This window comes from Benincasa hispida, chromosome 1 (genome assembly GCF_009727055.1).
Source record: "Benincasa hispida cultivar B227 chromosome 1, ASM972705v1, whole genome shotgun sequence".
Taxonomy (NCBI): domain Eukaryota; kingdom Viridiplantae; phylum Streptophyta; class Magnoliopsida; order Cucurbitales; family Cucurbitaceae; genus Benincasa; species Benincasa hispida.
Window position 1 is genome coordinate 6,426,926 of NC_052349.1, and position 11,975 is coordinate 6,438,900.

At 33.9% G+C, this 11,975-nt stretch overlaps 2 protein-coding genes across 2 annotated transcripts; one reads left to right on the forward strand and one right to left on the reverse strand.

Annotated features, from left to right (window-relative positions):
* The first annotated feature begins 4,258 nt into the window (after positions 1-4,258).
* LOC120092490 (F-box/kelch-repeat protein SKIP4) lies at positions 4,259-8,867 on the forward strand. Its single transcript, XM_039050590.1, has 3 exons — positions 4,259-4,387; positions 7,291-7,808; positions 8,141-8,867. Exons 2-3 carry the CDS (start codon positions 7,327-7,329, stop codon positions 8,733-8,735), a joined length of 1,077 nt encoding a protein of 358 aa, XP_038906518.1. The 5' UTR covers positions 4,259-4,387; positions 7,291-7,326; the 3' UTR covers positions 8,736-8,867.
* A 521-nt stretch (positions 8,868-9,388) lies between these two features.
* Positions 9,389-11,479, reverse strand: LOC120092518. Its single transcript, XM_039050624.1, has 2 exons — positions 11,071-11,479; positions 9,389-9,793 (listed from the first exon to the last, which is right to left on the reverse strand). Exons 1-2 carry the CDS (start codon positions 11,312-11,314, stop codon positions 9,576-9,578), a joined length of 462 nt encoding a protein of 153 aa, XP_038906552.1. The 5' UTR covers positions 11,315-11,479; the 3' UTR covers positions 9,389-9,575.
* Positions 11,480-11,975: the final 496 nt, after the last annotated feature.

Below are 11,975 nucleotides of genomic sequence, written 5' to 3' on the forward strand. Positions count from 1 at the left end.
TGACTTCATACTCTCCCAATCCTCATACTTGTAACAAAATTATCATTCATACTCTCTCAATCTCGCTCTCTCTGAACATCTCGCTCTCCCAATCTCGCTCCCTCTCACAATCTCGCTCTCTCTAAACATCTCGCTCTCTCAATCTCGCTTCCAATCTCGCTCTCTCTCAACATCTCGCTCTCTCAATCCACTTTGAACCTTGAACCATATAATGTTCTAAGCTCAATTATGCATGTTCTGATAAAATTCTGATGTTGAACTTTGAACTTTGAACTTACATGTTCTGATAAAATTCTGATACTGATAAGAGCAGTAGCAGAACACATCCAAAACCAATTATACAATGAATTGTTTTTACAGAACACATACTTAAAACAAAATGGATAACAAACAAAGATTATACAATGAATGTTCTTTTCAATTGGATGTGTTTGTATAATTGGTTTTGGATGTGCTCTGTTCTGATACTGATAAAATTCAATTATACAATGAAAAGAGCAGTAGTCGGGTGTTCTGATAAAATTCTGATACTAAACTTTGAACTTTGAACTTTGAGCTTTCATAACAAATATATGTTCAATTATACAATGAATGTTTTTATATACATAAAAAATAAATGAATGTTTTTACAAAGAATAAAAAATACAATTGTCCTCTTCACTTCTCTGAGCAACATGTGATGGACAATTGAGTTGTTGAACACCATATCAACGTCAACAAATCGCCCAAAAACTGTTCTCTTGAACATTGCCAACTGCGTTGGCGTGAGCTTATCTTTGACAATCTTGTTTGCATTGGCAATGTGGGCTAAGCTGGTTACTTGACCGAGAAATCTGTCACCTTCAGCTATTCTAAAACGTGTAGCCATCTTAAATCACTCCTGCATTTATTAAAAAATTCAATCAGTAAACTCCTTCAAAAAAAAAAATGTAAAAAGACATTTTGTTTAAATCTCGTTAGAATGGATCTCACTGGCATCGTTCTCGCTAGAATAGCTCTCGCTAGAATTGCTCTCCTGGTGTCGCTCTTTCTCACAAACTCGCTCTCTCCGGTGTCGCTCTCCCTTATCTCCCTCACCTTCTCTCTTTTTACTCGTCTTCAACCACATAACACATCGAAAACTAGAAAAACAAACAAAAAAACCATAGGTTCACTTATCTCTCCGGTGTCGCTCTCTCTCACAATCTCGCTCTCCCTTATCTCCCTCACATTCTCTCTTTTTACTCGTCTTTAACCATATAACACATTGAAAACCATAAAAACAAACAAAAAAACCATAGGTTCACTTATCTCTCCGGTGTCGCTCTCTCCGACGTCGCTTTATCGAATTTCACTCTCACTTATCTCGCTCACAAACTCTTTCTACTCGTCTTCAACCACAGAACACATCCAAAACCAAAAAAACAAACAAACAAAAAAAACTATATTGAAAGAAAAATTTACCGATAAGATTCGATTGAAAGCCGGAGTAGAATCGTTTGCAAGCCGGAAATAGTTTTTTTCTTCGTTTATGAGCAATACAGCCGTTAGCCTTGGAAAATTTGAATGAATAATAGTTTAGTTTTGGTGGGTTTTCTCCGTAAAAAGGTAAGAACACGAAGTAAAGGCAAATTAAGTAATTTGGTAGAGTGATGACATCAGCAGAGGGTCAATTGACATTATTTTTTTAAAAATGGTCATTTGACATTTTGGGCCCAATTTTTGGGCCATCCGTACAAATTTCCCTTAATAAATATAGTATGATGTAAAAGAATTTACAAGTATAACAAAATTTAGATCCAACTCTCGAAATCTATCAACAATAGACTATATCGCTGGTGAGAGACTATCAACGATGGGGTTGATAGGAGTCCATTAGTGATAGAGTCAATCATGAATAGATTTTGCTATATTTACAATTCTCTAAAAATGTTGTTATATACTTAATTATTAGCATTAAAAGTCTTACCATTGTAATTATCCTTATTCTCTTCTTCATATGTTTTCTGTTATTATTTTTAAGTTGAATGAATTTTGTGTTGTGGGTGATAAGAAATTTAGATTTAAAACGCAACCGTTCGGAGATATTATGCAGAAAGCATAAACATTTGATCACAAAGGTTAAATGTTTAACTTCCTTTCATCCTCAGCATGCAGTTGAATCTTAAAAAAAATGTAAATGCAGTTCATGAATTCAGATTTAATGCAATCACTTAGTTAGTAAATGATTGAGAAGTTCATTTTTCCCTTCCTTTGTTGGATTTAGTAGGGATCAATATAGTGAGATTTTGGGAATCAGTTTCCAAAAATTACTAACAATGTTTATGATCTTGTGGATGAAGTTTTCAAAATAAAGAAGATTCTACCACTTTTAGCCATCTTGACTTTCAACTAGATAACAATGAATGGGTGTAGGGTGGTTCACTTCTTAGAAGATTAGAAATGGGACAGGGCTAGAATATCAAAGATCTAGAAACAAGATCTAGAAATTTTGTCTTAAATTAACTCACTCCCCAATCAAATTTGATCAAAGTTAGATTGAATGCTTCGGATGCATTTTATGACAAGAATGGTAGTAAAACCTAGAAATAGCAATGGTTGATGCTCAAATTAAATCTAATTACAAATGAAAGGATAGAAGACTTTATATAGTCTTTTAGATATTGTAGTCTATTTAATCTAAAGAAATCAAAAGTCAAAATAAATAATTATAGAAAAAAGTTATCTTTTCAACATCAATCTTTTGGACCACCATCTTTAATATCTCCCCTATTAGAAAAAGAAACTTCCGTCTTTCCAACTACGATCTTTAATGCATCTCCACAAAGGAAAATCAGTTCCATCTTTTCAACCACTATCTTTAATATATCTCCATTAAAGAAAGCAACCTTCATCTTTCCAACCTTTCAAATGCCCAAAACCAAAAACAAAAAGTCATACCCATAATTACCAAGATTTGTACTCTAAAAATTAAAAATGTATAGTTAAATTTAATACTTAAAAGTTGAAAATTAATTAAAGACCATTAAAGTTTATTATTGACAACTCAATGATCCTGGTCCATATCAATACGACATGAGCGGACTACACTCAAAGTCCAAAAAATTGTGAGAGTTAAAACATCTAGCAATAATCTAACTTAAGTGAGACAAAGAAAAGTACTCATAGAAAATAAGCATGAAGTCCAATAGGTTACATCAAACTATCTTTGAACAATCACATGGATGTAAATAATGTAGACGAAATATGTTTAATTGCATGTTGCTAGTTCTAAATGACTTAGGACGATAATGTAGTAAATCACAATTGAAGTTATGACCATACAAAAACTTTGTTAAGCTCAAGGTGATTTGATAAAAAAAATGAGTTGTTATTTGAGATAACTATCGAGGAAGATTACGTTTGATAGACATTCCAATTTATATCGATATCCAATACTTTTTTATTTTATAAATATCCTCAAATAATGAATATCATAGTTTCGATCACATGAATATTGTTGAATTATCAAACCAAACAATATCTCTTTTCACTTATTTAAGTTTAAGACTTAATTTAACAAAAATAAAAAACACGTTGAAATTGATGAACTCAATTAAATATTTAATTTTCTTTGAAAAGATATTATCAATTCTAGAGGGAAATGAAAAGAGAAATTATTCATTTTATTTTTTTTTCATTAGTCAATAATTATAACTTTAGTCCCTATATTTCTAAAATTATAAATTCAATTTTTAAGCTCTCATTTGGTAATCATTTGATTTTTTGTATTTTTTTTTTAGAAATTAAGTATATAGACACTACTTCTACTAAGAATTCAAATATTGCAGGTAAGAAAGATACAAATTATTATAAGAAATTGGGAGGAAAGATGCTTAGTTTTAAAAAAAAAAAAAATTGATATTGTTACAAAACGGAGCTTTAATTTTTTAAAAAGTTTAACAAATTTTCTAGATACATAATTAAAAATTTTACATTTCAATAGATTTTATTTAAATTTATATCTAATACATCAAATATTTTTTTAAAAAAAATGAATTTGCCAAATACCCCTTACACGGTAAAAAAAAAAAAAAAAAATTTTAAGTTCAAATATCAAAGTCCTATAAAATAAAAAATTAAAATTAGACTTATGAGATACTTTTGAAATTTCAATAAGCAAATAGACAAATTTTGTAATTTTGTAATTTAACCAAATTATTAAGAGCCTCAAAATAAATAATAATATAATAATATTCAATACCTTTGAAAAATAATAATAATAATAATTAAATCTACTCGGAAGATCCAATGACAAATCTGCCCCCACAGCATTTTTGCCTTTGCGTGCTTTCGTCTGATTTCCATTTTACGAGCTCCTTCCGTTGCCATCAGATCCATCCCATGGATTTCCCAATCAAATTCTTCTGTAAGTTCGATATTTTCATTTTCGTTTAACATTTAAGATCTTGATTCGAACTATATTCTTGGTTTGTTATCTTTTTTTTAATGCTTCAGTGGTTGATTTGTTTGTTAATCTCGGTGAACTGGATAATTCCCGTTCTGTATGTAACAATGTGGGCCGTGTTTGATCAGATTATGGTTTCAATTGGTTTTGTTTGATCCATTTGGTAAGTATCGATTTGTTGGAATTAAAGGTCAAATGATTTTCGGTTTAATTGCATGATCCTGGAGTACCCGACCTATCGAAGAATTATTCAGGGAACAAGAAATTGAAAACATTGTTTTGTTTATGCCGAAATTGTTTTTAACAAATATAATTTATTTTGCTTGTAAATGTACACTTCAATGCCCGTAAAATAAAGGGAAAAAAAACTTTTGAAGTTGGCCAATCAAAGTTATTCTCAATGAACTTCTATCCTTAGAAACAAGCTTTCTCGAGAAATTCCTTAATATCTTGAGGACTTTCTTTTACTTATTTATTTTTTTCTCGAAATGTGTTGGAGATGGATTTATAGGTAAGTGAACAGGGACAGGCTCAGGTGTAGTTTCTGAACTAATTTGGGAGTTCCTATGAAAATGGACAATGACCTGTACTACAGTTTGAACTATTGATTTACCTAATTGAAAATAACCAATTAGGTTAATGACGAAGCCTAGTAATGGATCATTGATCCCATTTGAGTTTTACCTCATAGGATATATCTCCATAGAAAGCTCAAGAGTATTGGTAAATTGATTGAGTTTAGTAGTTCTTTGGTGTTAAACCAAATCTGATTTTTTTTATCAAAATGAATCTCTTCTCAAATGAGAGAGGAAGTCTTTATTTATAAGGGAGAAATAGTTACAAGATGCTAACAAATTCTTATAACAATTAAAACTACTAATTAACTCTTAGCTCACAACAAGGTATAGCCCTTAGCTTGATAGCAAGGCTCTAGGTACACCAACTCCACCACCCAAAAACAAAATCGTCCCCGAGGAGATTATGTGGCTAAACAGAAGTCATCCGGCGCAAAATAGGGCTTTAGGTTAGCTACGTTGAAGACAGGGTTTATGTGCAAATCATTTGGTAGCTCAATGCGATATGCATCGGTACCATATTTCTCTAAGACTTTGAATGGTCTGAGCTGCCTATCTTTCAACTTGCTGTAGGTTCCAGTAGGAAATCGGGTTTTGCGCAAATGAATCATCGTTTTGGGACTTCTTTTTATTTGTGCAAATGTGAAGGTTTTGGGACTTCTTTTTATTTGCTGCTTAGGTGTTCTTCTCCATGGTTCCTTCAGGGTTTTCTTTCTCCTTTTCTTGGGTCGAGGGTGCTGATGCTGGTTGGTTCATGATTTTATTTGAGGAATTCGCTCTCCTACATGTGGATGCATCCCACAAGGTCTTTCTTGAAGCTTTCTTAGAACGAATTTCATTGAGTTCCTCCACCGTTTCAGCAAAAGAAATCGCATCAGCTAATAAATGGAATTGTTGAAGCTTTACTTTCTCTTTGATGTCCATTCTCAACCCTCCAATGAACCGTGCAATTAGGTGTTGCTCATTCTCGGCCAAATTAGTTCTTGCTCCTACGCGATGGAACTCTTCTATAAAATCTGCTACTGTCCGTGGGCCTTTCTGCAATTTTGATATTGATTATACAATATTTGCTCGTAATTGGGAGGAAGAAACCTTTCTCATCAATCTCTTTATTTTTTCCCTACGTTCGGATAGGCCTCTTGCCTTGTCGTTGCCCATTGACTTCCAATTGATCCCACCAAGCGGAAGCTCCCCCTTTCAACTTGAATACTAGTTGTACCTTCTTGTGATCTGGTGGGTCCATATCATCGAAAAAATTCTCAGTGTTCTTGATCCAATCAAGAAATGTTTCAATGTCATGCTTACCAGTGCTTGAACGTCTCCTTCTCTTGAGTGAGCAGCCCCTTTCCCACCATCATCCCGAATTCTTGGATTAAAACTACTAACTAACTAACTCTAAGCTTAGAACAAGGTATACCCCTTAGCTTAATAGCAAGGCTCTCGGTACACCATTCTTCTAAAATTATTGACTCTTGAGACAGTAATATGGAGAAGACTAAATTGTTTAACGCACCAATAGAATCAGAAGCCTCCCATAATAGAATCAGAAGCCTCCCTTATTTTAATGGGAGGACGGATTTATTCACATTTCATTTGATGATAAGAGGCAAATATCAAGCTAAGGTAATTGAGAGGAAAAATAGAAATGTCTTCTATGTTACCCATAATATGTGGAAGTATAGTCACTTGGTCTGAATGCTATATGAAGAACATAAGTCATAAGCCAGATGAAGGAACGGAAAGACCTATGATGTAGAAGTTTTTAGAAACTTCACAGATATCGAAAGATGCTTTGCTTTATTTAGAACGATAACTTTAGTTTCTGATGTTTTAACTGAAGTGATTGATGTCCTTCAATGATCTGGTTGAGAGCGCATGTTGTATAACTTGTCTCTTATGAACATGCTGCTGCTTAAAACAATGTGGCTGAGACATTCTGCTTCACGCATTTTCATAAAATAGATAACACAATTAGATAAGCTAAGCCTATTGGGCAAAAATGATCAGAATTTAAGTCTTAATAGGTGATTAGATTTCAGTTTCTGAAAGGTGAAATTGTTTCTGAAACATTTGGACTGTAGCAGAAAGATAATGATTTCAGATTTCTTTTGACAGATTCATAAACGTCCTAATTTTGTGCCTTGAAATAGCTTGGGCCTTGGGGTGGTTATGGATTATCATATTTGCTAAGCTCTTTTTTTTGGAAGACTATAAATTGTACTCTTCTGAGTTCTTTAGCTTCATTGATGCGGCATTTCTGAACGGTGCATATTCTTTTTGACTTTGCAGGAGTTTTTTAATGGCTTAAACTTCTCGAACGGACATATGGACAATGTTTTAGGTTCAAATGGTCTTGATGAACTAATCCCAGCACCAGGGCGATCTCTTATACATTGGCTTCCAGATGACATTGCTCTTTCCATCCTCTCAAGGGTTCCTCGGAAATACCATCATAATCTAAAATGTGTCTCAAAGAGATGGAAAGATTTAGTGAGCAGCCAAGAGTGGTATTCATGCCGCGAAAAGAATAATCTTGCTGAGACTTGGATCTACGCGTTGTGTAGAGACAAGTCTGAACAGGTTTCTTGTTATGTGTTGGATCTTAACTCATCAAAAAGGTGTTGGAAAAAAATGAAAAGTTTACCAACTTGCAGCTTTAAGAGGAAGGGTATGGGGTTTGAAGCAATGGGAAGGAAGCTCTATTTATTAGGTGGTTGCAGTTGGTCCGAAGATGCTACTGATGAAGTTTACTGCTATGATACTTCCAAAAATAGTTGGAGTCCAGTTGCTCCATTGTCATCTGCTAGGTAATGGTTAGTTATACATTTACACATAGCCTTTTGAAAATATTAATGGTTTTCGTTAAAAAAAAATGCTCAAACTGAATATGTTTCCAAACTTTTTTAGGGGAACTTATCGGAGATGAATTTGTTTGATAAAGTTAACCCATAAACTAATAGTCTAGACTAATTTTATACTTTATTATAAGTATAAATGATGGACGTTTGAAATTACAGACTGGAAATGCTATCTTAACCTTTGGTTTATTAGTAACATTTTCACATTGAAGTTGCAACATATTTGCCTGTGCACAAGTTTCTTCAGTTTACCTTAATGCTTGTATCATCATGATATTCAGGTGCTACTTTGCATGTGAAGTCCTAAATGAACAGCTTTATGCCATTGGGGGGTTATGTACCAGTTCAGGTGATCGACATTCTTGGGACGTATATGATCCATGCACCAACACATGGGAACCTCACTTGGATATTACTAATATTCAAAATGAAATTGAAGGTTCTATTGTGATGGATGGAAAGATATATATCCGTCTTCGTTCGGTGGATCATCAAGCTTATGCTCTAGTTTACGATCCAACCAGTGGAACGTGGCAGCACAGTGACTCAGAAATGGTTTCAGGATGGCAAGGTCCAGCAGTAATCGTAGATGAAACCCTTTATGTCTTGGATCAAAGTTCTGGAACCAGATTGATTATGTGGAACAATGAAGCCAAGGAATGGATTCCAATAGGGAGATTTTCTGCCCTTCTGACGAGACCACCGTGTCAACTTGTTGCCGTTGGGAGAAAAATCGTAGTTGTAGGGAAGGGACTCAGCAGTGTGATCTTTGATGTTAGCAATGCAAGGACTATGGAGGGGTTGATGGTGAGTTCCTCTATACCAAGATTAGATTCTGATATTGATGTACTTGCCTGTAAATGTATAACAATTTAAGATGCCATGCCACCACCCACCTGTTAGAGAAAGTTCCCCTCATGGCTATACTATAATGTATATTATACTCTTTCAATGAAATATTTGAATACTGTATCAAAGAATTGACCCTTTGTTAATATTCTCCATGAACATCAGTTTTATAAGAATATATTATATATATAATATAGTTTATACTATACTATATATTATATATACTATATATATATATATTTGTGGTGTCTAGGTCAATTCACGCATACCTTGACTAATCTCACGGAATAACCTATCTAATCCTACAATATTTGGATGTCAAAAAAACTCATGATATTAAATCCTAAATAGGTGACTATCATGGATTGAACCTATGATCTCTTAACCCTTTATCAAAGTGTCGGTGATATTCCTTTATTTACCACTAAGCCAACTCATGATGGTCATCTCGACGAATATCAATATATACAAGTTCTTCTCATTGTCATTATAATTGCAAGAAGGTTTCATTTCTTTTTCATTCATAAATGATATCGATAATAGCAAGCTGTGTTGTTTGAAATGAATACAAGAGGATGATAGGAAATGGAGAAAGTACAAATTGCTAAATTTAGAGAAGTTGAAGGACTAGGAGTAAAACTTCCTGGTTCAATATTTCAAGAATTTTATACATCAACAAATGGAAAACTCATGTCTTCAATAACATTATACACAAAATGTTATGTTACATATTCAGAAGTGCAAATTGTAGAATGTAAAGCTCAATACACTACACATCTAACTCAATAATCGTACTACACTAAAAGACTCCCTTGTAAAAGTAAATTGCCACTAAAATAACCACCACCACAGGTATACCAGTTAAATTCAGCTAGTTTTTTTCCTTTTGAATGCTGGATGAATGACCCCATTATAAGAATCCAATTTGTCAATTGTTGAAATACAGTCTTTCATCCTCTTCAAGACTGTAGGGATCATAGTGATATTACTTGATATTTTATCTTTAAGCAATTGTATCTTCTTTGCAGTTTCTAAACCCTCTTCATGAAGGACTGTGCCTTCACCTCTTGTGGTTTGTTCATCATCTGCATAATAAAGGGATTTGTCAATCAGACTGAACAGCTGAGTAAACAAGATATAAATCATCAGAATATAAGTGTAGCCTAATATCAAGGAAATAACCCTTCAGTACCATCAGACAACAATATTGTCACCAAAGTAAATCCTTAAAATAAGCTCACTAACAAGTCCAAAGGTTAATACTTGCTTTTGGACTTTCATATACGGAAAAAAGAATCATGGGTTGGCATAATCAATCAAAATATGTATGGATTATCCAAAGCACTTGCAAACTTTAAAAATCTAATAATAAAAATGATTTGAGAGATGAGAAATATCTAACATGGAGACGACTGGCAGACTTGACAGATCATAAGATTAAAGGGATCAAAAAGTAACACAAAAGCAGGGGAAGAAGCAAATCCATCCCAAAATCTAAAAGAAATTTCAAAAAAAGGATCCAAATCAACAAAAATACAGGGAAATTTGTAGGGATGTGTCAAATTTTGAGGCCTAATCGAAATTTAGCGTATCTTTCAAAAACACTTGAAATTTGGCCTTTTGATGACGTCAACCATGTGTGAAATGTCTATTTAGTCCCAAAACAATCGAAATTCTCGTGCATTCCTCTCGTTTTAGACTCCTTTCTCTCGTTCTTCATCGGCCAGAAATCGAGCGTTTTGGGGACTAAACGGATATTTCACATGCAGCTGACGTCAGAGTGTTTTTAAAAGATGGGTCAAATTTCAAGTGGGCCTCAAAATTATTAAAATGAATCAGAAGTCTTGGAATTTCTCTCTCAACTCAGATCTCCCATAAGATAGCCTAACATCCTTATTTCTTAGCCAAGACTAGAGCAAGAATTATGACTTTCATTTGGAACTTCTGTTGTAATAGCTGCATTAGAATATTTACTACTGAAAGAAATAGCCATTGAAATTGATACACTCGCCCCCAAACAGCAAGAACAGCACCCACAGTGAAAATTAGCTCAAGAAGAAACAATGAGTTACAGCCTAACTAAACTCAATGGAACATAGGTTGTAAATTTAACATATAAAAGACATCATTGAACGTATACAATGAATATTTCTTCAGAACTTGTACACAAAATCAACTCTTTTTCTATAACTATCATACTTTATAAACTCACTTTCTCATTCATTTCTAAGAGGAAAAAACCTAAAAGGGTGGAGGAAATGTTATTTCAGGCAGCAAATCTACCAGTTCCGAGCAAGAAAGAAAACGCATCCAAACCACTATTAAACCTCAAATACCTAAAATTACAGTCTCAGAATCCCACCTTCATGATTCGGACGAGCAGATATTCCGGGCTCCGAGGCTCCAATGGCGAGAGGCCTCGAGGATTCAAGTAACGAACAGAACGAGGACTTGAGTTGAGCCGACAGAGTAGATCTGTAGTGAAGAATCCTCTGAGCCATTTGCTTAACTTCAAGCTCCAGCTCCTGAAGCTCAGAATCGGGCTCGGTTTCTTCGGATTCAAATCCAGAAACCCCGGCGTCTTCACCGGGTTTGTCTGAGGACATGTTTGAGTCTATAATCACAGCCAGTTTCTAGAGAAAGTAGGATTGAAAGAACTGAGCAACGAAATTCAGTTGTGTGTTCTAATCGAATCGAATGGAAAACTTGGGATTTTGGAGGGCAATGGATTTCGAAATTTGAATGTTCAACGTGGAAATGGAATGGGATTGCGAAATCGATTAGCCGAGAAGAGCCGCTCCAAGAAATCGGGTCGACCCGATTGGGTGCCCGCCAAGCATTAAATGATGAAACTTGAACATTGACCATTGGACCCATCGGCTGAATCATAAGCCCAACCCACAAGTATAAAGGTTAAAAATCACTTTCAAACCTAGAAAAACGATTTGGTCCAAAAAAATTTTAGTTTAGAATAATTTAATCTCTATACTTTAAATTTTGGTCTATGCATTTTTAATCTATATACTTTAAAATTTATAATAATTTAGTCCTTATTATATAATAAGATTTAATGAGATTTCATGCATAAATAAATCGTTAAATTGATTAGAAAACTCAATATTTTTGCCAAATATAAAGTTTACATCATAAAATATTAAAAATTAACATCAAATTTTTATTACTTTTTTTACGTGAGGGACTAAATTGTTACAAATTTGAAAGTACAGGGACTAAATTGCTACATACTAAAATTCAGGTACCAAATCG